The 26671-nt window shown below is 37.4% G+C and overlaps 1 protein-coding gene and 1 long non-coding RNA gene across 2 annotated transcripts in view; both read left to right on the top strand.

Annotated features, from left to right (window-relative positions):
* LOC125961076 (uncharacterized) overlaps positions 1–13996 on the top strand; it is a 31578-nt gene extending 17582 nt beyond the window's left edge. The window contains exon 3 of the long non-coding RNA XR_007471403.1: positions 13737–13996. This is a non-coding gene — a long non-coding RNA (uncharacterized LOC125961076). The remainder of the gene's footprint in view (positions 1–13736) is intronic.
* Positions 13997–22247: 8251 nt separating this feature from the next.
* The window catches only part of RTKN2 (rhotekin 2), an 81108-nt gene continuing 76684 nt past the window's right edge, over positions 22248–26671 (top strand). The window contains exon 1 of the mRNA XM_012536785.3: positions 22248–22711. Within this exon, the coding sequence (XP_012392239.2) occupies positions 22652–22711 (60 nt within the window). The 5' untranslated portion in view covers positions 22248–22651. The remainder of the gene's footprint in view (positions 22712–26671) is intronic.

Raw genomic sequence — 26671 nt, 5'->3', positions numbered from 1 at the left:
ACATTTTGGTTGTTTCCAGTTTTTACTGATTATGAAGAAAGCTGCTATAAACATTTGTGTATGGGTTTTTGTGTGAACATAGATGTTCATTTCATTAGGGTAAATATGTAGGAGTGCGACTGAGGGATAAGAACTGTATGTTAACCTTTGTAAGAAACTGCGAAACTGTTTGCCAGGGTGCTTCTACCATTTGGTATTCCCATTAGCAATGCTTGATGGTTCCAGTGGCAGAACACTTGACATTGTCTTTTCTTTTAAGCCACTCTAATAGTTTGAAGTGATGTGTCATTGTGGTTTTAACTGGCATTTCCAAGTGACTAATGATGTTGAACATCTTTTTATGTATATATTTGCCTTCTTCTCTTTGGTGAAGTGTCTATTCAAGTCTTCTGCTTTATTTATTTATTTTTTTGATTCACAGAGTTTATTTTCTTATTGTTGAGTTTAAGAAATTCTCCCTATATATTGGATACAAGTCTTTTTTGTAGGATATGTGATTTGAAAGTATGTCACGCTCATCTGTAACTTGTCTTTTCATCCTCTTAACTGTATCCTTCACAGAGCAAAAGTTTTTAATTTGAGAGAGAACTTTGATGCTGGTGGTGCACCAAAGATGACTGAAACAATAGTTGTGGTAAAAATTCCTTGATGGCCTCAGGGCGATGTGGTGCCCGGGGTGTCTGTGATGGTGGTTGTAGGGGTCAGAAAAGGAAGGCCTGTGTGACCTTAAGTGGTCACCATCACGGTCTTGCCCTCCAGGTGCAGCCCAAGCATGTGAATAGCAAGTAGTAGCAGCCAAGGTGGTGAGAGAAGAACAGATTAGAACAATACTGTCTGGGGTTTACTGAGTGACATCTTAACAGACTTCCCTTAATGGAATTCAGAGGAGGGGGAGGTCCCTTTTGTGCAGAGTGGTAAATTAAAATGAGTTCTTTGATCCCAACACATATTAAATGGTAGTAATTTCTCCTTTTCCTGTCCTGGGTGTTCCACTTCACCAGCTGCAGCAAGTTGAGTATCCCATTAGCTTAGCACAACCGAAGAACACTCTGTCTTCCAAAATAATTACCTTGGGTTCATCTACAAAAGGCTGAAACTTTCCAATAAAAGTAAACACAAAGATGTGCTTTAAACAAGCTGTGTGCGCCCTCTCGTAGTTTCCTGTCAGATTCCCAGAGAAAGTCCATTATTCCTCCAGATGAGTTTTTTGATCACTTAAACAAATAGAGCATTCCATTCCTCTCATGATTTGTCATAATGAATATTTTCAAATTAATGTATCACACAGTTAATAAGTATGGCATTATTGTTTTCTTATAAATTTGCTATCAAACTTTGGAATAAACAGGCCCATGGCAGCAGAATAGATCTATACAGTTTCGAATAGTTTCAAAGCTTATTTCTATTCCTACCATTCTAATTTCTGAAAGAATAACAGAAGCATAACAAATTCATCCTTTCTTGAACATAATTTTTCGAAGCTAATGAGAAATATGACACTAAAAATGTTAAGGCTCAAAACTGAAATCTTTCAATATTTGTCCAACAAACATTAGCTTTTGTCCCATGTAATAGACAGTGGGATTTTCCATTGCTGTTCATGTTTTAGAGTAGTGAAAAGAAGGTGGGAAAGAGATGAGAATCTTCTTTATTTCTATAGAGGAAGATGTTTTCTATGATGAATTTAGATTGTATATAAATATAGGTCTATTCCAAGTTAATATTAACATTAAGACACATTTTAGAATAACATAAGTTTAAAAGGGGGGCTTGGGACTTCCCTGGAGTTCCAGTGGTTAAGACTCTGCGCTTCCACTGCAGGGGGCACAGGTTCAAAGATCCCGCATGCTGTGTGGTGTAGCCAAAAAAAAAACGGGGCGGGGGGGGGTTATTTTGCAAAAGTCCTTCTTTGATAACATGGTCAAAGTCAATAGTCAAGATGAAGAATAAATCCGTATTTATTTTTTAATGATTTAAAAAAATTTTTAATTTATTTTTTGATTGCATTGGGTCTTCGTTGCTGCACGCGGGCTTTCTCTAGTTGTGGTGAGCGGGGGCTACTCTTCGTTGGTAGTGCGCGGGCTTCTCATTGCGGTGGCTTCTCTTGTCGCAGAGCACGGGCTCCAGGCGCATGGGCTTCAGTAGTTGTGGCTCACGGGCTCTAGAGCCCAGGCTCAGTAGTTGTGGCACACGGGCTTAGTTGCTCCGCGGCATGTGGGGTCTTCCGGACTAGGGATTGAACCCGTGTCCCCTCTATTGGCAGGAGAATTCCTAACCACTGCGCCACCAGGGAAGTTCCTAAATCCATATTTATTAAACAAAAGGTATTAAGAGATGAAATGCTCTCTCTCTTTTTTCCCTCTTTCTTTTTAAAGAATAAATAGGTGATAAATTCAGGATGATCAGTAATCTGACTGAGGTATTCTTAACCTGTCACCATAGGATCTGTCCCAGAAGAACTTTTCTTTCCTCAACTTTAACCTCCTTACGTTATTTCTGCTTCCTTACTTTCTCCTCTTCACTTTCTGAACTTTACTGTACTGCACGGTGATGGTGCAATAGGGGCTTAGTAATTCAGCTTTTCACAGTAAGTATAGTAAACAGTTTCCAGCATGTAGGTAAATGAGTGTGAATGGATCCTTGAAGCCTCAAAGGAAGGCCAAGAGAATTTTAGCTTTCAGAATATGTACTATCAAAACAAAACAACTCAGGAAAGCACCAAATGAACTTTTGACTTTAACAACATAGCTTCTTGGAGAACTCACTTGAGAGAAAAACAGTAAAATGTATCCCTGGGAAATTAGTTGTTAACTATAAGGCAGTTAATTTTAGGGGAACATTTTCCAAATGTGATCATTTTAATTATGTTATTCAGTGTTTAAGTCTTTTTTTCTAGCAATAATTAGAAAACTGGGTAAGTTGTCATTTCATTTCATGATTGATCAAAATCAGTAATTCTTTGTTTTTAGGTCTTTATTGTATCAATTGGAGATATTTGTAACAAGAAGTTATAATAGAATAATCAGATTCTGAATCTGTAAAGAACCTTGGAAAAGTCCTATCCACCCTTTCCCTACTTCCCAGCCCACCCCCGGTTAATTTCCTGATGTGAATACAGAGAGGCTAGAACACTTGTCCAAGGCCACTGGCAGAGTTGGAAGTAGCCTAGAATTAGCCAAATGCATCAAGAGTTTAACTGCCCCTCTGACTTAGCTCATGGTGTTCTCATCATCTCAATTTTTTAAAACTTGGTTTTCATCTCACCCACTCTTGGAAAGTTTTTTGGCAGAAACCGATGCCTCTCCTTTGCCGTTCTCTTGTAAAACCATGACACGCAGTGCACATGGCATTTATCTTCTATGTTGTAATCACGGATTTCCCTTTATCTATCTCCCTCACTAGACTGGGATGACAGGTATTGTGTTCTGAAATTCTGTATCCTCAGCACCTATGTAATATCCTGGATTGTTCTAGGAAAGGATATAGAACTCAAGTCAGATTCATCTGACTAATCCTAGGACTGCTTTCAGAACTCTTTTGAAGGAAGTTATCCTTAGGCTGAAACCATAGCAGTAAATATGATGTTAGTCTGAACCTGCCTGGGGCCACTACCTGGAGCCTGATAATGAAGCCAACACTGAGGAAAACAAGAGTTGTGAAAAGAACAGATAAATATTTGTTAATATCCCTCAAGCTTCTGAACACTGCGATGCTTGAAATCAGCAGTATCAACTAGGATGCTTTTGGCTATAAATAAAGCATTCCATTACAATGAGCATTTCTTTTCCACATATAACAAAGAGTTCAGGTGTAGATTGTTCTAGCAATGACTCAATAGATCAAACTAGGGCTCTGGGCCCACACATCTTGTCCAATCACTGCAGCATCACATCTTCACACAACCATGTCCAAAGACAAGAAGGAAAAGTGGATTCTCCTTAAGGACTTCCTCTTTTTATAAAGAAGGAAAGTTTTTTAAGGGCCCTAAGTTGGCTTCTCCTTATGTCTCACTGGCCAGGATTGGGTCACATGCTCATATCTAGGTCAAGGGAGGCTGGGTAAGGGCAGATCTGTCATTTTTCACCTCCACAGTGAGAGACAGGCTCTTCCAGCAAGCAAAAAAAATGGTAGTAGGGGGAGGTAGACCACTAGCAGGGTCTACAACACTGATTCTCCACGGGTTTTTCAGGTACATGAGGAAAAATATTTAATTTATTTAAGACTCTTTGAGTCAGTTTCTGTCCCTTACAACAAATCATGTATAACAAAATATTTCATTTTACACATTTATCTTTTTATTATAAATTTCTTAATATTTAAGATAAATTTCTTATAAATTATATACCATTTCCAAAGAAATAAAAAATTATGAAGATTATAAAGGCTATTTTTTTTTTGCTGTCCATATTTTCAGGAGACCCAAACATTCATGTATGTTAAGTAGAGCATTCATGCACTTACTGAGAAGATAATTGAGCTATTATCTCACAAATAGGGTTTTGGTACAATTTCAACATAAAATCAGTTAATATTTTATAGGATTACTCACTGTTATCTTGTTTTCGATCTCTGAGATTAGAATTTAAGATTAGTGTGCTCTTTTATCCACCACACATTCTGCAAATGCATGTCATTCCATTGCTCACTGTTTAAATTCACAGAAGAAGAACATAGAGTGTAAAGACATAAAAGCTGTACTCAGTTGACTGGCAGAATTGGGACTCAGAAGTTTTCTGTACTTCACAAGAAAAAAAAAAAAAACTTGGCTACTTCCAGTAAAAAATATATTTCTTTAGTGTATTTTTCAGTGACTAACTTTTAAAGACTTGAACCATTTGTAAATTAGATATTCTTTCCAATTTTTTTCTTAATGATGTTGCTTTATTTTTTTCAAAAGCCAGGACAGATGGCTTTTTTATTTTCAAATTTAATTATAGCTGTACATATGAGAAGCAAACTTGTCACTGCCTTTTGCATGAATTTTCTCAAAATTTTGCAGACAATTTTATACATACTAAATTTTCTCAGGTTTCATAATGGGTTCAGAAAATAGATATCAGCAGGACAGCTGGACAAATTTGGAATGAGTAGTATTAAAAAATGTGCCTTGTACCCCAATCACAATTATATTGAGATATCGAACTCTTATGAGTATAATTATATTTTAGTGAATAAAAATATAATCTGATCAGGGAAGCAAGGTGAATGCTAATCCTAATTGCAGTTTTTTTTTTCCAAGAAACTTAATTTAATGGATGGACTATTTGTTTAGCTTCAAAACATGTTCATTTGGTTTGAGGCACACCCTGACAACAAAAAGAGTGGGTGATCATTTTTACCGAGGAGCTCTGAGAAATGGAAGAAAAAGAGACATCTAAAAGTCTATACACATAGACTTAATATAACTTGAAGCAGAATGACACTTCATGGGAAAAATCTGAGCTTTTTTTACCAGCTTCCATGAACCTTCAGGAGACCATGGCATGCAAATAATTGCAGTTTTGAACTCTCTTTAAAGTCATTCAAAATTTTTAAAAATCTATGGTATATCTCAAATCATGTTAAAAATCATTAAAATTGGGCTTCCCTGGTGGCGCAGTGGTTTAGAGTCCGCCTGCCGATGCAGGGGACACTGGTTCGTGCCCCGGTCTGGGAGGATCCCACATGCCGTGGAGTGGCTGGGCCCGTGAGCCATGGCCACAGAGCCTGCGCGTCCAGAGCCTGTGCTCCGCAATGGGAGAGGCCACAACAGTGAGAGGCCCGCGTACAGCAAAAAAAAAAAAAAAAAAAAAAAAAAAAATCATTAAAATTGATGTAATTAATGCCAACAATTACTGCCTAAAATGTGAAGACGATAAAAATATTTAGACAAACTGGAAAAAGTTGGGGAAAAAAAATCAAGCTTGAACTTGACTGGGCCTCTAGAGTTTCTCAACCTTGGCACTATTGGCACTTTGAGCTAGATAATTCTTATTGGGGCAGGGGGCCTTTCCCATGTATTGTAGGATAGTTAGTAGTATCCCAGGTCTCTTCCCACTAGGTGCCAATAGCACTCACTTCCAGTGTGACAACAAAAATGTCTCCAGGCATTGACAAATGTCCCCTGGCGGCAAAATTGTCCCCCCTACCCCCGACTGAGAACCACTACTGTGGATCCAACTACCAATTTACAAGAAGTTCAGAGGACAGAGGAACAGGAGATGGAATCAACAAAATTTACTCTGTGGGAAATTCTGCAGATCAAATGACCTTGTTTTTTCTACAAATAAATTGCAAGAAAGAAAGAAAAAGAGGTTAAAAGAGACTTAAGAGGCATCAGCCAATTGCAATGTATGGAACGTATTTTTACCCTGATTCCTACAAAGTATAAAAATATTGTGCAACAATAAGAGAAGTAGGAACACACTGAATGGATATTTGATAATAGTATGGAATTACTGTAATTGTGAGATTGTGGCTATGTCCCTAAAAAAAGATTTTATCTTTTAGAGAGCCTACTGAAATACTTTCAGAAGACATGATATGGAATTTGGGATTTGCTTCAAGGTTGATCCAGGAGGGCTGGGGTTGGGAGGAGGGAGCAACTTAAATAAAACAAGACTGATTATGAGTTGATAGTGTTGAAGTCAGGTGATGGGTTCATGAGAATTCACTTAGTTTCTTTTACTTCGGATTATGTTTAATATTTGCTATAATAAATAATTTAAAAATATTTAGACATGTGTTTTTGAATAGTTTTAGCCTCATACACTGTCCCTATAGTAACAGCTTAATTTTTGTACTGAGTTATTAATTAATAATTTAATTGGCCAGAGAAAAACACAGTGCATTTGCTTTAATCTATATTGGTTGGCTCTATTGATCAACTTAAAATTATTGGTAAATCACTGTCTTATATTAGGTAGACAGAACAAAATCTGACACAATGCTCAGTATAGTAGTTTTCAGGTAATGCCCCCCTCAACCCTGGGGCCCCACAGAAGTACTTTCAGAAATATTTGATTCAAATTTCACTTTTTAAACACTTTTTCCAATTATTTTTTTTAAACTGTCATTTAAAATAATCCAACTTGGAGATTTACCTATCTGTTAGCATATAAGTAAAGTTAACTTGATTTTCCTGACACTGAAGAGTGAAGTTACGTCTGCCATCACTGTTTAATTGAGTAAAGAACATACTGCAATTGCAAGGTGAGTGGTTGAAAAGTAGTACAATTTCCATGACTAGTCTGTGTGAATTCAAAATTTCTCAGCGTTTTGTAACCCTCCCCAAATGCAAATATTTAAAGTACCTTATGACTGCAACTTGCAATACTAATATCCAAATATTAATTTTTTGTTATCCTTGATCATTGTATAATACTATAGAAATGTTTTCAATTATACTAAAATAATTGTGTGCCAATCAAATGCTGTATCATTTACTTTATACATTTGAAAAAATAATGCTAGAGCAAGAAGTTTGAATATCAATGTCCATGTGGAAAGAAAATCAGGAGACCTAGTGAGGCCTGGACATCAGGTTTGAGCAAACATACCAGATGCATCTGAGGCAGAACCACATTTCAAGAAATGAGGCCTTACATGTTAGAAATTTCATTCCAGTTAGAAGCCCCATAAGGTCAGGAATCACATCTGGGTTATTCACAACTGTATGCCCAAGCCATTACCAACAAATGGCTTGTGAGAGCTTTATTTCCCACCTGAATCTCCATTAGTTCCCATCAAGACACGCTAAATTCCAAATTAATTATTTGCAAAGTCTCTAATTCATAGTTTATATAAGTTTCTCGAAATGATTAAGTTATTATCTAAGCAAACAGACTCCAATTCCATTTTTAAATGTGGTAAATATTTAGAAAATGTAGAAAACACTTAGAAAAATGGCATGCTTTCCTAAGCATACCATTTATTCAGCATACTAAGGTCCATAGATACAATTTAAGAGTAGAAAAATAAGCCATGAAATCAAAGCCATTAGGAAAATATGTGCTACTTTTAGGTAATGTAGGTGAGAAAGGAATTGGCCCCAATTAACTTAAATGATAAACTTAACATTAAGAATAACTGGTTGGGGGACTTTCCTGGTGGCACAGTGGTTAAGAATCTGCCTGCCAATGCAGGGAACTCCATTCAAGCCCTGGTCCGGGAATATCCCACATGCCTCGGAGCAACTAAGCCCGAGCTCCACAACTACTGAGCCTGTGCTCTAGAGCCTGTGCTCCGCAACAAGAGAAGCCACTGCAGTGAGAAGCCCGTGCACTACAACCAAGAGTAGCCCCCGCTTGCCGCAGCTAGAGAAACCCCATGCCGGCAATGAAGACCCAATGCAGCCAAAAATAAATAAATTAATTAAAAAAAAAATAATAATTGGTTAGTAGAATTTTCAAAAAAGAATTGTGTTTTCAGGTTAATGATTCTGCTTATCTTTATCCTGCAATTATTTTCACAATTTTTTCCATTTTATTATTCATCTGTAACTTAGCAATTGCTAAATGAAGTGGTAAATTCTATAAGTACATAAAGGGAATGAACTTTCTCAAATATAGAAACTATGGAAGAGCTTAAGCCTCTGTCAAAAACCCAGCATCTCTTCAACATGCCTAAGATTCACAGGTTTAATTCTTATTCAACATTTCAGGTCTATATTATTTACTATAGCTTGTTAGATAATATGACTCTTGCTAGTATTATATCCTCTGCTAAAAGAAAATTCAAAGAGTTTGATCCTTAATCTCTTGGACTCTAGCCTAAATTAATGACAGATTTGTGTACCAAACATGAAGTCATAAAAATCCAAACCAGAGTACAAAATAATTTAAAAATTAAGGATGTTAATGTCCCCTTTTATACTTTTAGCTAAACATCTTGAAAATAAGTTTCCCCTAATCAATAGTGTAATAATGAGAATGATGTTTGTACTCTGAAGTCAAATATGATTAATTTTAGAGTAAATCAATTTTACAAAATTTATTAGAAGTAGAACTAATAAAATTACTGTGGTATTATCATATTAGTATATGATAATTAAAGAGAAAATGAGCATATCAAATTTAAAGGATCAAAACATGATTTATAATATCCATAAGGATTAATAACTTACAAGAGAATCACTCATTTCTTTAAACAGCTTTGGTTTATTAAAAACTAAAAGTGTGAAATGACTAGCACTCATTTCATGTTGACCTATTTTAGAAAAAAAGCAAGTTGATTATTAGGAAAGCAAATGAGAGCCAAGAGAAATAATCTATCCTAATTGATCATTAATTAATTTTGACTGGTTGTTCTTGCTAGACATTTGTATGAAATTATTAACATTGAAAGTACTTCAATAATTTAGCCAAGTATTTGACACAAGTTATTTTAATGATACATGAAAGACATCTTGTTAACATTCTGGAGTGAATAATGTTATTCATACAATCATAAATATGATGATCATAATAATAGATTCAGATTTGTAGTCTCATTTTTTAAATTGATTACCATGGCATCAGACCGACATTTTATCTAGTTTTGTATAAGCTTTTGATATGAACCTTGTTAATTTGGGGTTTATAGCCAGAGAAATAATAATGATCCCGAGGAATTATTTAATTCCACATACAGAATTTTATAAAGTATATGGGAGAATTGAGACTGAGGGTGTAGGTGGCAAGGCTTTTTCTTATACTTTTCATCTGAAAAATCAACATAAAATTAAGCAGGTAAAATCCTATGTTGGTTATACTTCCAACAGAAACCTTTCTCTAATAAAACCTGAAAATGAATTCAACAACACTAAGGCTGACTCTTGACTTTAGAGAGAGAGAGATGTGACTACTGATCAAGAGCTCTATCTTAAAAGCTAGATTATGCTTTATTTTTCAAAAGAAAAATTGCTGCTACTGCTAGGAAGAAAAAAATTACTTTCTCAGTGGACAAATGAATATATTTGTTTTTTGGTTAGTGCAGCTGTACCATAGTGCAGTCAAGGAAGCGTTTTATTTAAAAGACATTACAGCTGTCACGACCCCTGAGCTCCTGGTGATTAATGAATCTTACATAAACTATGACAATTGGATATGGAAGACTGGAAAACAAGTGGCACAGCAGGATCTTCAATACTAGGCATCTTTTCCTTCTCACTCTTTTCTTTCCATTTAACTGTTTACATGTCCAATAGGACATGTAAACTTTTAGGCTCACAGCCTGAAAGAGAAACCATAGCAGGAGCCTTTCATATATTTCTGTTGATGTTGATGAACATGAGGAGATGGCCATTGGGGAAATCATAAATTGCTACCTGGGTGAAACCTTTACCAATACTGTAAGCAGTCATTTTAAAGTGATGGAAAAATATTGTGGTAGCCAACCATTAACAACCAATTCATGTCCTTCAGTAAATGTTATCATCAAAAAGGCCACATCAGAAAACCACTTTATGAAATGTTCTTTTGTCAGATATAGGAACTGCACCTTAAGATGCCTTATAGTATATATCAGTGTTTATACAAATACATAATAAATGAAAGCTAGCAATTTATCATATTACTAAAGATCTTTAGGAAGAGATTGCCAGTATGCCTCAGTAACATATTAAAGGTATTTAATAAGAAGTAAATTCTTTGTTATTTTTATAACATTTTACAATCATTACATTGTTTCTATCCTCTTTTATAAAATTGTGGAATAGAACTAGATAGATAATCTCTAAGGCTTGTTCTAATTTCTAAAATTCTGTGATTGAATCTTTTTTGCTCTGAAAGTCCTATAGTACATTTTAGTAATAGTCACAAAAATTCTGACCTGATAAGCCATAAAGAATTGACATCAACCCAGATCTTTTTTTGCTAACATTGTCACACAATACATTTTATTCTATACCTTAGAAAAACATAGTATAGCACCTATCTTGTTCATCTGGTGATAATTAATAACCCATTCTCATATTCAAAATATGTATTGTAAGATCTTCTATTTATTTAATAAATTTAATCTGTTATTCTATTAAGATGAATTTTCTGGGACAACCTACATTTTTTCAGGGGGAAATATTTTGTTTGAATAATAAAAGGTGATTGACATTATCAGTTTGAATTAAAAAGGTGATTAACATGCTTAGTCAACAATTAGTTTGTTTCCCCTATTAATGAATTAAGGCATAGAAAAAAAAGATACACTAAGGGCTTTTAAGAATTCTTTTTTTTTTTTTTTTTGCGGTACGCGGGCCTCTCACTGTTGTGGCCACTCCTGTTGCGGAGCACAGGCTCCGGACGCGCAGGCTCAGCGGCCATGGCTCACGGGCCCAGCCGCTCCGCGGCATGTGGGATTTTCCTGGACCGGGGCACGAACCTGTGTCCCCTGCATCGGCAGGCGGACTCTCAACCACTGCGCCACCAGGGAAGCACCAAGAATTTTGAAAATTCTACAGACATCTTCAACTTATAAAACTTATATTTGTTAAAACTGCAGTATGTTAAAAAGTAACTTATAGTAATCCCAATTTTGTTAACCATTATTTTAATTTTTTTAATTTTATGAATTTGAAACACAGTTAACAAAGGCAAATTTAGTTTCAGTAAATAAATATAATGTTCAAAAGAGGAAACTAATTTCACATTAGGTAATAAAATACATATCATTTTGTATGTAATTTCTATAATTGGCTTGAACATAAGAAACTATTAAGCAAAGATGCGAAGTAGAACTCAATTAAATAAAAACTATGCAGAAAAATAAGGTATTAGGCATTGGGAAGAAAATTCTTTCAACAGGGAAACTACCTCATCTTTTCTATTTAGTATAAATAGCCTTTCTCAGTACAGCAACATTTAAAAGAATATTTTGGTTAGATACTTTTCAAGTAAAAATCAAGTGTATGATTAGTACATAGAATTCTTCAAAGTATTTAGAGCTACACATTAAGGAAGCTACACATTAAACCTTCATGTAAAATCTCGGGTTTTATTAATACTATGCTAGGGAGAAAGAGTGACATTGTTATACTAACATCTACAAAGCAACAAAATGAAACTCCAAAAGATGAAGATATTGTTAGGACATAAAAAATACAGATGTACATCTAATGACTATATGCTTTGGCATGCTCAAATGTTCTTTCAAGAACTCAGAGCCACATTATTTGAGTTACAAGTGACAAGTTTCTTGTTGATGCTATACTATATACTATTCTATATTTTACTTATTTCAGCTAAAGAGTTTAGTGCATGTTTTACAAAATGAATATTTTTCTGTAAGTAGCAGAGAAATGATTTGAAGAAGTAACTCAGCATTTCATGTATAATTATTCATCACACATCATCATCATTACTGTGACAGCACCAGACAACCAAGCACTTTATAGAATTAGCATGGAGCCCCACCCTACCTGCCTGGCCATTCATAACACAGCAAATGGCAAGCCAAAAATAACATTCCCATAAGACCCAGAATTCTCTCTCACGGACAGCTCTAGTGAACAGTTTACGGTCGTTGTTAACCAGTGAAGAAGAGCTCAACAGGCTCACACACTTTGCAAAGTTCAAAGGATTCTCCTGCCTTTAGATTTTCAGAAAATAATAGAAACAGCATTTTTACAAGACTCTGTGATTCATTCTTTCCAATGTGAGGATCTCAATGGAAGACAGGGGTCAAGCCCTTGGAACTCAGAATGTGGGGGTGAAGGAAAGGCAGATGGAGTTTGAAAACAAAACAGTTTAATAAGCTTGACTCTGCAATTTGTGGTAAACAAGCCAACTCAGTGCTCACCTTGACATCACACAAAACAAAAATGTAATATCTTCTAAGGTCAAAATAAACTTGTTTCTTCTAAAATTACCTTTAGTTTTACTTTTGTTAGTGACAACTTTTTAACTTACAATAAAATTTCAAAAGCATTAAAGACTCTTTAAAGAAGTTTATGGTTGTAAAAGAAGGTGTGCATAGTTATTTAGCTACTTTAGATGGAAATATTACTACTTCATGCTGAAATTATCAAGTCATTCATTCCACTGTTATCTGATGTAAATCTAGAGTTGTCATAACTTCCCTAATGTTTTCTTCTTGGGATTAGGATTATATAGGGGAGAATAAACCAATTCAGTGTTGTTAATGATACTACTGGCATGTATTTGCACATGCTTTACATTTTTCAAACACGTTCACAAATACTGGATACCAAAAAAAAAAAAAATCCAGTGACAAGGGAAGAATGATTAATCCTATATCACAAGTGATGAAACTTACATTTACAGATGTCAAGTGACTTGGTGCATAGATATTTGGTGGCAGGGCTAAGACTATAGTTTAAATACCATCTCTTAGTTTGGTACTTGTATCAATCAGGATGGGCTAGGTAATGCTGTAGTGACAAACAATCCCCAGATCCAGAGGCTCAAAACAACAAAGATATATTTCTTGCTCCTAATATATGTCCATCAATAGATGTCTGTGGGTTCTCCAGTTCTCTCACTCTGAAACCCAGGATTTTGCACCATCCACTATCTGTAAGGTTGCCTGTCACTGGGACAGGGGGAAAGAAAATTATAGCAAATCACATACTTGCTCTTAAAGCTGCCGCACAGACACTTCTGCTCACGGTTCATCAGCCAAAGCATGGCTCATAGGCACAGTCAACTGCAAACAGGCAAACTTAGGAGCAAGGGAACCAAACCAAAACTATTTTGTGAATGTCACTGATTACAACAGTCAGTCCTATTAGGCACTAAACATTCAATTCACTCTTCTTCCTATAGGCAATATGTACTCACCTGTCCCTGAAGGAGAAAACCCAGAAGTGTCTTTCAATGAGAACATCAAGTTCAAAGAGCAGAATCTATGGGTGATACAGTGTAGTCCCTACATCAGGAAGAAACATGCTTCATGTCTGAGTGTGGCTCTGCTTGATCCAAAAAACTTCTGAACTAAAAAGGCAAGTCATCAGTTCCCTAAACATCCAGTATACACTGGTAAACTTGTGTTCAGGGTAACCTCAATAACTATTCCCTGGAGAAAAATAGGAGACACAGCAGTTGCTGGTGTGTAGCAGGTGTGAAATCCCAGTAGGCAGATATTGTAAGGATCCTTTATCCCGAGACGAGAGAAATGTTCCTTGATTAGACCCGGAAGGGGCTTCCCAGTCCAGTTATTCTCCATGGGTCTCTGTTCTAACCTTTGAAAAATGCTGTCTTTTCCATTTTCCTTTTTGGACACATTCAAAGTGAGCATCAGAATATGACCTTGTTAGGACACAGAGCAGCTTCTTCAGTGGCTACATGTGCAGAAGGAGAAAAGCAAAGATAATATGGTGAGTTTTCCTTAAAATCAAATATGTGCAATTTGACTGCTTTTTATTCTGTAATTATTTACTTCTTATATTTGTGGTGTTCAAATACCCTTTCTTGTGGACTTTTATATCAGCAGCATGGTGGACTTCATGAATAATGGTTCCTCTCACTATTGAGTAATTTTGCATGAAACATAAATTTTGCATAACATATAACTTTTGTAGCATTGCTGAGATCTCCAGAAAGAAGAAAAATCTCTAAGGGACTAAAATTAGAATAACAACAAAAATAACCAACCAAACAGAAAAACCTTGAGTTGAAACCAGAGCTGTACATGCATATGCACTCACACACAAAGCATTTTGCTTTGTCACTGGCAAGTAGAAGGATCTGTACCTGAGAACCTTATATTAAACTTAAGAATCTGGCCTGACTGGTCTTAGGTACCTAGAGCCTTTTGGCTCCAAGCAGAAGCATAGGCAAATCCTCTCTGGAAAAAAGTCGAGATTAGCTAAATTTGAACACAATAAATAAGACGATAGAATAAGGTTTAACCTCTGTCTAATTGTAGTCCCTGAATAACAGAATAGAGAGAACAGAGGAAAGGCAATTTTTGAAGAGTTAATGCTTAAGAATGGAGAAAATAAATCCAAAGTAACAAGGTGAACAATGTATCCTTAGTGAGATAAAGAGTTAAACATTAGAAACATTTCCTTTAAAATCGTGAAGAAAACAAATATACCCACTATCACCACATCATTTAACACTATAATGGCTGCCTGTCCCAGCCACTGCACTAAGTGAGATAAAAAGAATAAGGAAAATTAGAAAAGAAAGAAACAAAATTGTTATTATTCACACTGAGTCATTTACATAGAATACTCCCCCGCAAAACCTACAGACAATTTATTGGAAATAATAAGAGAATTTAGCAAGGCATCTGGATATAAAACCAGCAGATGAAAATCGGTTTTATTTCTATATACTAACCACAAATCGAAGACATATTTTTAAAGCATTATTTCCAATAGCAAGAAGAGATACATGGAATCCAAAAATGGAACAAAAGATATGCAAGGCCTATGTGGAAAAAACTGTAAAACTTTAAAGACATTAAAGAATCTAAATTTGCAACATATGTGATGTTCACGGATAGGAACGGCCAATAACCTAAATATATCATTTCCTTCTAAATTCAGTGCAATTCTAATAAAAATTCCAGTAGGCTTCTTTTTTATTTCTTTGGAACTTGAAAAGCTGATTCAAAATGTTATGTGAGAGTGCACAGGCCTAGTATGTTGGCTGGATACTCTTGAGACGGAGAAAACAATGGTGCATATCCATAAAGAGAACCTTAAAAGAACCAAAGCAGGAAGAGAAGGGTTTGTCTTTAGCCTAACTGACGGCATTAATGCGCCTAAAGAAAAAAGTTACCTAGAGAAGGAGCTGGGTTTGTCTTGGAAACGAGGGGTGCATATGAGAGGCTGTGAGGGAAGATGGGGAGTGGAAGGAGCAGAATTAGAAAAATTTGAGGAGGTGAGTCTGCAGGTATGCCCTCTGTTAAACATAGATGGGTCTGAGTATTGTAGCGTGATGCTATTAGATATGTAAGTCAGCGGTTTTCAAACATTTTCGTGCAAAACACCTAAAAGAATTTTTAAAAACTTTTTACCCCTTACATATTTTTAAGGCGGCATCTGTTATGTTTTAGCATACATCTAAATAGTTACAAAGGATGTAATTGCTGATGTATTAAAAAATATAATTTAAAATTTAAAACATATTTATTTAGTGTATCCAATGGAATCCAAAATGTCAAAGACCCAGCCACCATTTAAATATATGAACAACTTAATCTATAAGTTGGAAATTTTAGTGTTCCTTTTCCTACTTGAGCTTGTATTTTTATTCCACTTCCTCCACAGAATTTTATGCTCATATAAAATATTTTTATGCTTCAGAGGTCTTTATTGCTCATCCTATCATGTTTCTCTGCAGCAAACATATGCATGTTAATTGGAATTTTATATTTAACTGTCAAGAGTTTTCTTTTGGGTTGCATTATTAAAATCATTAGTAGTACACAATTGATAAAAACAAAATAAGTATATTACAAATTATAATGGATCAATATTAAACATCAAAAGTGAAATTTTCCTGGCAATGAACCTCATAATGAGATGGATGAGCCCCTTCTTCCCTCCAATTAGTTTATGTATCCATGGGTGAATATTAAATAATGCTAGAATGAGCCAGCTTTCAACATCAAGTCCACATCTGGTTTTCATTTTTATAAATGTAAGCCCTAAGCTTGTGGTTCATTGCTTATGGCAACATCAATACCAATAAATTTAATTGTCCCTTTGGCTCCCAGATGGCTTGTATACCCTGGGGCATGCAGTAGGAATGGGTAAAAGTGATGCCTTTCTTTTGTCAAGTGGGAACAGGTGGCTGTGAAAAGGGGCCTTATGTGAAGCCTAGGGAGCAGGCAGGTCATAGGATGGGGAATATAAGTTGAAGATCATGATGATGATTCCTTTAAAACTGCCCATGCCTATATAAACCCTGACAAGGTCTTTGTGTGCTATAGTTTGTGGCTCATTGATTCAAGTCCTAAAACCAATTCCTCTGGCTGATTTGCTTGCTCAGTATGGAGCCCTCTGATTTTAATGCCATTCGAATGCCCTTAGGCCTGTGTGTAATATGCATGTCACGTTAACAGTAATAACTCAAATTGCACTTAATTTCGTCCCCACCTGCTGACAGAACCTCTCATCCTTTGCAAATTCCACCCACCCAACCCCCCACCCAAGCTCCTAAACAGCGGCTCTTAAGTGTTCACAGATAAATCCACATGGCCAGTTCTTGTCTCTCACTGGGCATGGGCACCAATGCATTACGGTTGTACTTTTAACTTTCACATAGTATAAAATGTACTGGAAATGAATTAAATGTAAATTAAATTTTGTAAGCCAAAAAATATATTGTTATTTTGTCAAGTAAGTATCTGTTAAAATACCATACATTATTACCATCGTTTAACTTGTACAAGAATATTTTAAATGTTTTAGAAATATTTCTTATTATGAAATGTTTAAGACACACAAAAGAATATATGTAATATTTAGGTAAGTTACCAGGTAACCATTAAAATGAATACATGTGAACCCATCACCCAACATAAGAATTAAAGCATTACCATTACTAAAGCATGCTGTTTCCATCCCATCCCACTGCTTTTCTCCCAGAGAGTCACTATCCTGAGTTTTGTTTTTAGCACTCTCTTCCTTTTTAAATATAAACTTGTAAATACATATATAAGTATATGTATGTATTCCTAAGCAATGTATTGTTTAGATTCTCTTATTCATCTTTATAAAAATTATATATTTTATGTACTCTTCTTCAACTTGCTTTCTTCATTCAGTATTTCTAAGATTCAGCCATGATGTTACATGTATCTATGGTTCATTCATTTTTGTTGATATATAATATTCCATTGGGTAAATCACCACAATTTTTTTGCCCATTCTCCTGAAATGAACATTCGGATTGTCTTAATATTTTTGTTATTACAAGCAGTGTTGCTGGTGCACATTTGCAAGAGTTTATCTAAGGATATATAGATCTAAGAGTGGAATTGCTGGGTATTCCCATTTTCAACTCTGTTAAGACAGTTCTGAATTATTTTCCAAAGTGAACAAAGTTACATCCCCTCTACCAGTGTATAATATCTTCTTGATTTTCACTTTCACCAATCCTTAGTATTATCAAACTTATTATTACCAATCTAGTGACTATAAAATATTATCTCAATTTTACAGGTTAAAGCTAATGATAAATTTGAGCAACTTTTCACATTTTATTTGCCATTTGGATTTACTGTCCTGTAATATGTGCCTACCATAACTTTTGATCATTTTCCACTGGGACTTTTTTTGATTTGTAGGAATTCTCCCTATATAATCTAGGTATTATTTTTCAGTGGTGGGTAATATATCTTGAATATATCCAACCCTATTCACATAAGCTTTTCTCATTCAGTTCTCAGTGTTCCTCAGGTCCTGTACGTTAGCTCATAGGTACTGGTGTTTTCTTCCTGCAGTAGCAATGCCTCATGTTTATGTGGGATAGCCAGTTTACAAAGCACTCTCACAAATCTTATCTCATTTGAGTCTCTCAACAACTTCTAAAAGAGAAGTTGGGTATTATTATACTTGTTTTATAGATAAGGACACTGAGTGGCTTGCCCAAGGTCACAGGGCTAATAAGTCCTCAGACTCCGTACTCCATATCCCCCTTATGATTATATGATGCTTCAGCTGTTTATAGATGATGGCTTATTCATTTAAGCAAATGCTGCACTTCTGCTTAGCATCTTTACTTCAGTTCCTTCTTTTTTATGTTTATAATTCAAGATACAGCTCTAGTCTATGAAGTTCATTCTAAATTCATTACCTACAAGATAATGTAAGTATCCAGATGAGTAAAGGAAGCTCCAATATGATTATTTAGTAGGGTTTTTAAAAAAAGAATGTCCAGGGCTTCCCTGGTGGCGCAGTGGTTGAGAGTCCACCTGCCGATACAGGGGACACGGGTTCGTGCCCCAGTCCGGGAAGATCCCACATGCCGCAGAGCGGCTGGGCCTGTGAGCCATGGCCACTGAGCCTGCGCGTCCGGAGCCTGTGCTCCGCAAATGGGAGAGGCCACAACAGTGAGAGGCCCACATACCGCAAAAAAAAAAAAAAAAAAAAAGAATGTCCAGGAGGATACCAGAAACCACAACAGTTACCTGTTTTTGGGCAAATCACATTTTTTAAAGTAATGGGTCTATTATGTAAGAAAGCTGATTTCAAATTCAGTATTTTTCTTTCTTTTGGCCTTTTAGAGAGTTAAAAAGAGGAATACGGTGAATAAAGAGAAGAAAAATGTACTTTAATATTTATTAGTATTATCTAAATTGGCTGTTCTATTTATGTCAAATACTGATTTTCTATTTATTTATTAATTACTAAATATTATTTATTTGTTGTATTAGCTATAACTAATACTTATAATTAGTATTAAATGTTGAACTTATAATGGGAAGTGATATTGATAGGACAGTGATTCCATCACTCAACCTCTGGCTGAAGCTCCTACACCTGGGCAGTTGAGTGAGAAACCACCTACTGTGGGAGCCCAAGTGGGTGCGCTGTTAGCTCTCAAATGAGAGATGCCCAAGTGTTACCTGTCAAGCATTTGAGACGGTGAAATGTAGTACTTCTTACTTTCTGGGAGTTGTTAAATTCGTTCATTCATTCACCCTCAAGCTGATCAAACCACTGCATGTGAAACCTTTAATCATTTGATAGGTTTCATAGATTATTCAATTTTTATGTACATCACATACACCAGAGAAAACTATGTTTGATGAAATTAGCAGTAATAAGAAAGAACCTGAGTATAAATAAAGAAATAGCATTCCTACTCTGAGGTATTTTAATCACCATATAATAGTTGTGTCTTAAGCACTTCCTGGGTACATCCCTTGATGAGTAATAAAGAGATAGAACCTCATTGTATCTTCTTCTCCAAAGAGAAAAGTTTTAATAGCAACTGTCTGTTCTACAGATAATTACTAAATATGACCTTTCCTAGGTCTCTTTTTTCTAGTATAAATGCATCTCCAATTATATACCTAGTATTTACTCATCAAATATTCCTACATCAGTGTCCAATTTAAAATTTGTTGGCTTGCTATTTTATTTTTGATTAGTGGCATTTTTGCTACTTTAATTAGGGTACTGAACATCACTGTCAGTACTAAGGTTTTTGTTTTTGTTTTTCTTGGGTCTTGCTTTTTTGGCACGTGGAATTTTGTTTCGTATAAAACAAAATGACTTTCTCGTGGTCTCTGATGATGGTCTCCTTTAAAATTAAAGGAGCATCTGGTTTTGGTGTGGGGATGATCCACGATTACGTTGTGACTGATCTATATTAGTTACTTGTACATTCTTTTTTTTTTTTTTTTTTGGAATTTCACAAGGGGAAAACTACAAGTAATGAGTTTTATATAATTAAATTTGTTACAGATTTTCATGTTCAGGATAAACGATTTTTCAACCTTGGGTGAAAAAACTTGCATCAGTTTAAGGTGACTGTGTTTTACCTTAGGACAACTGTTGCATGCCAATTTGTGCCTGCGCACACGCGTGTGTGTGTGTGTGTTTAAACAGTTAAAACTGAGTTAAAAGATGTAAATTTAAAATTGGTTGTGTATCTAATCTGCTCCAGGTTCAGTATATAAACAATTCTTTAAAAACAAACAAACAAACAAATGGTTGGCTTGGTCCTGTTTCCATGAAGTGATGGTTTCTCTCAGTATTTTGTTCTGAGTCTGAGAGCTGTGTATATGAGAAATAATATATGGCTGATAACGAGTACCCTGTGTGTATTTCTGAGTCAGGTACTATACTAGGCTCATAAGGCTCACTTTGAATAGGGGATAATTATACCACAAAGTGGTAAGCATGAGAGAGAGGTGTGCATAAGGGGAGAAGGGTACCTAATGACTCTAGAATTCAGATCTGTGTTTGGAGAGAATGAGTTGAACTCTGTATTGGTAGTTTTGAACTCTACATATTTTATAGTTGTGTGTAAGGATATGGGTCATCCCTAATGACCCATACATTCCTAATGTAAGGGGAGAGCCATTCTTAGATGGGCAGCTTCTAGTGTCACTTGGTCCAGGGCCTTGAAGAGGCAAACTACCCTTTTGAGAGAAAGGGCATTCTTTACATTTTCACAAATTCATCTGCAAACTAACTGGTTTAAAAAAGTCTTGTGGATAATGTGACCACATAACTTAATATCCACTTTGCCTAGGACAAGACAAGATTTGTGGGACATTGGGACGACAGACCCAAACAAGGACTGTCTCAGGCAAATAAACAGTCACTTTATATATGGAATGAAAAGTGACCTAGGCCTTTAGGAGGTGAGCTGGGATGGTTGATTTGATAGATTCTACCCTCAGGAGAAAAAATTGTCAGAAGCCAGAGACTTCTGTTGCCTTTTCAAGGGAAGGACTGTGGATATTTTTTGTTGTTGTTTTTAATAAATTTGTTTATTTATTTATTTTTGGCTGTGTTGGGTCTTTGTTGCTGTGCACAGGCTTTTCCTAGTTGTGGCGAGCGGGGGCTACTATTTGGTGTGGTGCGCGGTCTTCTCATTGCAGTGGCTTGTCTTGCGGAGCACAGGCTCCAGGCGTGTGGGCTTCAGTGGTTGTGGCACATGGGCTCAGTAGTTGTGGCTCATGGGCTCTAGAACACAGGCTGAGCAGTTGTGGCGCACGGGTGTAGTTCTTCTGCAGCATGTGGGATCTTCCCCAACCAGGGCTCGAACCCATGTCCCCTGCATTGGCAGGCAGATTCTTAACCACTGCGCCACCAGGGAAGTCCAGGACTGTGGATTTTTAAAGAGTTTACAAAGGCCTGAAATCTTTGGCACTTCAATTTTGATTTTTAAAGATTCCATGCTTTGCCATTATATTTAATTCCCAATAATTAGTTTCCCAATATGATTAAAAGGGTCTTTATATTGGTCTTTAGTGACAGCAAGAAATGGGACTCTGGGGAAATGATACCTCATTCAGCTGTCACTTTGGATGTTGGTGGGGAAAGAGTAATGAAAGAGGTTTTTTGCAAGAAATAACAGACTACTCGGCCGGGGGGGAGGGGCATCTGGAATTACAAAGAAACACTGTGGACACAAGAAAAGGGCTTGTGAAATGCCTGACACGGTGTCTCACCAGCCTGATTAATAAGGCCATGATCTCTAAGTGACCCCGGGTGACAATCTGCGCTGTGTGTGAGTGATCGCTGAGGGCAGCGTCATTTGGTTCTCTGGGAGTGAGACCACGGGTTGTCTGTGGGAGTCCAGGGACTGCAGCCTTGGGTCAGCCCACCCCGAGCATTTTGGAGGGCCTACGGTGGGATGCAGGCCGAAAGCTCCCTGCGCAAAAGGCTGGCCTTGAAAACCAGCAGCCGAAATCGTGCACCAGGTCAGGTGCTCTCAGTGACCAGTGCTTTCTCCACGACCCCGCCCACTCCTGTCTCAGGCCCGCCCACACCCCAAGCATTGCCTTAAGTCGGCCCACCGCTCCCTATTGTCCAGCGGGCACTGAGAACTCGGGTCTCCGCAACGTTCAGGCGTGGGCGGCGCGGGGCGCGCCCACTGCGCGTGCGCGCGCCGGCTCGCAGGCCCCCTCGCCCCCTCTACGCCGGGACTTGGTACGGCCGGGACGTCCCGGCGGTTGGCGTCCTCCGCTGCTCCAGCCAGGGGCGGGCTTTTCAAATCTTACCTTTGGAAGAGTGGCGGCGGCCCAGGCTGTGGCGCTGGTGATGGAGGGGCAGATCCTGAGGGGACCCGAGCTCCGCCCGGCGGGGCTTCCCGCTCAGCAGGTGAGTGAGGAAGGGAGCCGGCTTCAGGTCCTCAAGCGGTCGTTTTGCCTGGACGACGGGAAATTCCCCCTCCCCGTCCCTTCGCGTCTCGTATTCCGCCGTGGCCAGGAACAAAGAACTAGGCGACTGCACTTTTGAGGCCCTAATGGAGCTTGGAAATCTCCCCGTTCCCGTCTCCCCACCATCTCCCCCAATTTTCTTAGGGAGGAAACAGGCCCGGAATGGGGAAGCGACGCCGGAGTCTCGAAGCGCGTTTTGGGGCGCACCTGTCGGCCGCCCCTCCTCCCAGGATTGGGACGCTTGTCTTTTTACAAGGGTGGGTGACGCAGGGGGAATGGGAGCCCCGGGATATCCCGGAAGCCCAGCCGAGGCCCGTGGAGGACACTTGGCTTATTACTAGATTTGACGCAAAGCACAATCACTGCAGGAGCTTTGTCTACACACAGTATAAACTTGGTGGAGAGGGTGGAGAAGTAAACTGCAACCTCTGAACTCGAGAAAAAGTTGGTCTGATAGTGGATTCTTTTTGAATTGGATAGGAGAGAAGTTTGGTGTTTGGTATTTATCCATGTAAAATGTGTGTTAGGAACCTTTCTACTTAATATAGTCCAACATTATTTCTTGGCAGTTATTAAAAGTTTATACTTTCCACTCTTAACCTTTAAAGAAAACTTAAAAGATGGGACTTAGAACTCTGATGTCTTTGAGCTGGATCTCCACTTCCAGTTTACTCTCCACCGTGTTTTCCCTATTTTTAAAGTAGATTAAACCATATGAAATTCCGAGTTTTGTAGGTCAAAATTGTTAGAATATTAACAATTTTGTATGGTCCCACCTATTACCTTTGCTTAGCAACCCATTTTCTTTTCTGTAAACCTTAGAACCCTCAGCAGATAGAAAATTGTTAGGAAGTCTCCATAATGCTGTGAAAAGGAAAGCAAGACCTTGAGTCGTTATGCAAAGAGGGCAGTAACTTTATCAGTAATTTATGCTGTGTTATGCTAGCATTTCCAAAAATTTCAAACATTTCGATGCAGAGTGTTTCTTTTCTGTTCTATCCTGTTATGTACTTTTGTTACCGAAATTGGGGCCCGGCTGCTGGCTGCTCAAAAGCCAATAAAGAGGCAAGATTGGTGGAAAGGAGTTTGCTTTGTTTTGCATGCCGGCAAAGGCCGGGGTCGGGTGGTGGGGTGCAGTGTTGGACGCCTGTCCAAAGGCTGACTCTGCCCCGCTGACAACCTCTGGACATGAGCTTCTGTAGACAGAGGGAGGGGCCACATGTGGAAACGGCACAGCCAACTCTGACAGCCGTCTTGAAATTGGTCTTGCAGTGGTCTGACCAGCGTCGTCGTGATTATTTTAAGCACAATTAACCTTCAGTTCCAGGGTTGGTTTGTTGCCATTTCTTTGAGGCTAGTTCTCGGATTCTGGCAGCTTATGTCTCGGCGCAGTCTGGTCGCCATGTAGTTAACGTCCACCTGCTGGGGGTTTCAGTACCTATCAGACAGCTCCCAGGATGTGGCTCAGAATATTACCTATAGCCCTTGAGAAGGAACTGAAGGCCCTCGATGTGGCTTACTGACTAAATTATTATTGTTTTGTCCCATTTGACTGCTTTTCTTTGCTTCTGCATATTCTCACTTCTCTGATTAAAATTATCGTTTGACTCCAGTTTTTCCACGGGCAAAAAGGCAGGCTGAGGACATGGGGGGCAAGGACCACAGGGTCCTGCTCCGTTTCCCTTTGATTGTACTAATTATTTTTTTAAATTTGATTTCTAGTGAATTGGTGATCTTGAGGTTCTTGCACTTACCATGTAGGTGTTGGTGAGGCCGATCAAGTGTATTTCTTGAGCTGTGTGCACCAGTAAATGTTTTTGTATGGTACAAAAGAGATAAGAGGATAAGGTCATAAAAGGAGTTTAGCTACATGGAATGAAAAGAAATATTTAAATATACGTAACGGCTGGATTATTTACATGTAGGAAAGTACATTACTTAAAGATTCTGAGGCAGCAACAAATTAAAATAGTTGAGTTGTGGAATTCCTTCTGTTTGGATCTTGGAGAAAAATTGCAAAATAGTAATAGGTTTTAACCTAACAGGAATATTGAGGGTCAGTAAGAGAATTTTATACTTGACTAACACTGACCCTTTGTGTTTCCTTTGATCCTAATGAACCTGCCGTCAGATAGGGATAGCACCAAAGATTTTCAGATGGTCACTCACTAGTGTAACACCTCTACTCAAACCTTGGAGTCATCTGTGACTACTCACAGCATAGAATATTGGCTTTGGAGTCAGATTAAGGTAAAATCCAACTCTGTTTGTTGTGCAGCCTTGAATAAGTTACCTGTCTTTTCTAAGTTGCAGTTCCTGCAGTTGTAGAATGGTAAACTGCTTATCACAGAAATTTGTTGGAATTTGAGAACCTCTTTAAAGTACTTGCCACAGTACCTAGCACTCATACATGCTTGAGAGATGACTTATTTTTGTTATTATCTTTTGTCCCATTCATCTGAATAGTTGGCATAGCCACCTACATTTTCTTACAAATGTTTAAGCTTTTGAAATTTTTATAAAAATAAAATTTGAGAAATAATATTTTCTCATTGCAGAAAAGTAAACATAGACAGAAACATGAATTTAAGAATTCTTTCTCCAATTCCATTCCCCAGAATGAGCACTGTTAACAACTTCTAGACTTTTCTCTGTATGTAAACAACTCTTAAAATACACAAAATTTCTTTTGGAAAGAATGTATACTGTATATACTCTTCTGCAATCTTTTTCATCTTGCTCTCTTAGCTAACATGGTTTAACTATACCCATTAGGTAGGTGATAGTTTCTATCTGGATTACTACAGTTTTCTTACCAGCAGCCCAACTTCGTTTGTTTTTTTTTCTTTTTTTTAGTCAGTGCCTAATTCCAACACTAAAGTCATTTTCTTTGTACTTCCTTTGTGCCCTTCTAGCTCTTAAAATCTAGTATATTTCCATTTTCTACATTATCTAAGTTTGCACATTTAAGTCATCTGTTTCATTCTTAGCCTTGCCCTATCCATTTATTTTTACCTGCCTGACTTTAAATACCTACGAGATAAGGCTTCTCTTTGACCTGACAGCAAGCCCTTATTTAGAAAATTGAAGAAGAAATAACAAAAGGAAGGCTCTCTTCCCATTCTCCGCTCTTCTTGGAGGCTTGAATTCACACACTTCTAAGAGGGATGCATACAGGGAAACATGCTTTTGTCACGGGCCCTAGTCAGTCTTGACTCTGCCATTATGGTTGAGGCAGTGATGATTTTCGCTCCCTACTCTTCCTCTTTGAGGTCAGTAAGCATCATCATTGAATGCCACCCTCATTACATGATCATTGTTCTCTCTGTGGTTCGCACTAGACATCACTCCTAGCCTAGGAGCACTTTGTACCCCTTTTTAACTTAAAACAAATCCTTTGACTCCATTATGTTTTTCTTGGCTAGAGTAGTTTGCTTGACCAGAGATGTTTTCTCTGCATGTAAAGTATAGATGTGTACTATGTATTATAGTATATACTATACTAAAAGAACTTGTATGGAGAACACAAAACTGCTAATACAATGGTCCTTTTTTTCACCCTGAATGTGTTAAAAAAAGAAACTAGCACAACATTTTAAATCAACTATACTCCAATAAAAAAAAATGCATACACTTAATTTATCCGTCTCTGTCAGCCCTCCCAGATCCACATCCACTCACTGTAGAGCAGGGGAGGTAAGGTCATAGTTTACTAAGTATGTTCATTTGGCTGGGTTAGGGATCACCAAACCACTTCTGTAAAAGGACAAATAGTAAATATTTTCAGCTTTGTGGGCCACACAGTCTCTTTTGAAATTATTCAGCTCTGCCTTTGTAGCTTGAAAGTAGCCATAGACAACACAAACGGGCATGACTGTGCTGCAGTACAACTTTATTTACA

The sequence above is a fragment of the Orcinus orca genome, chromosome 14 (assembly GCF_937001465.1).
Source record: "Orcinus orca chromosome 14, mOrcOrc1.1, whole genome shotgun sequence".
NCBI classification, from domain to species: Eukaryota; Metazoa; Chordata; class Mammalia; order Artiodactyla; family Delphinidae; genus Orcinus; species Orcinus orca.
The sequence above is the reverse complement of the archived record's forward strand: the minus strand, read 5'-3'. Positions and strand labels throughout refer to the sequence as shown.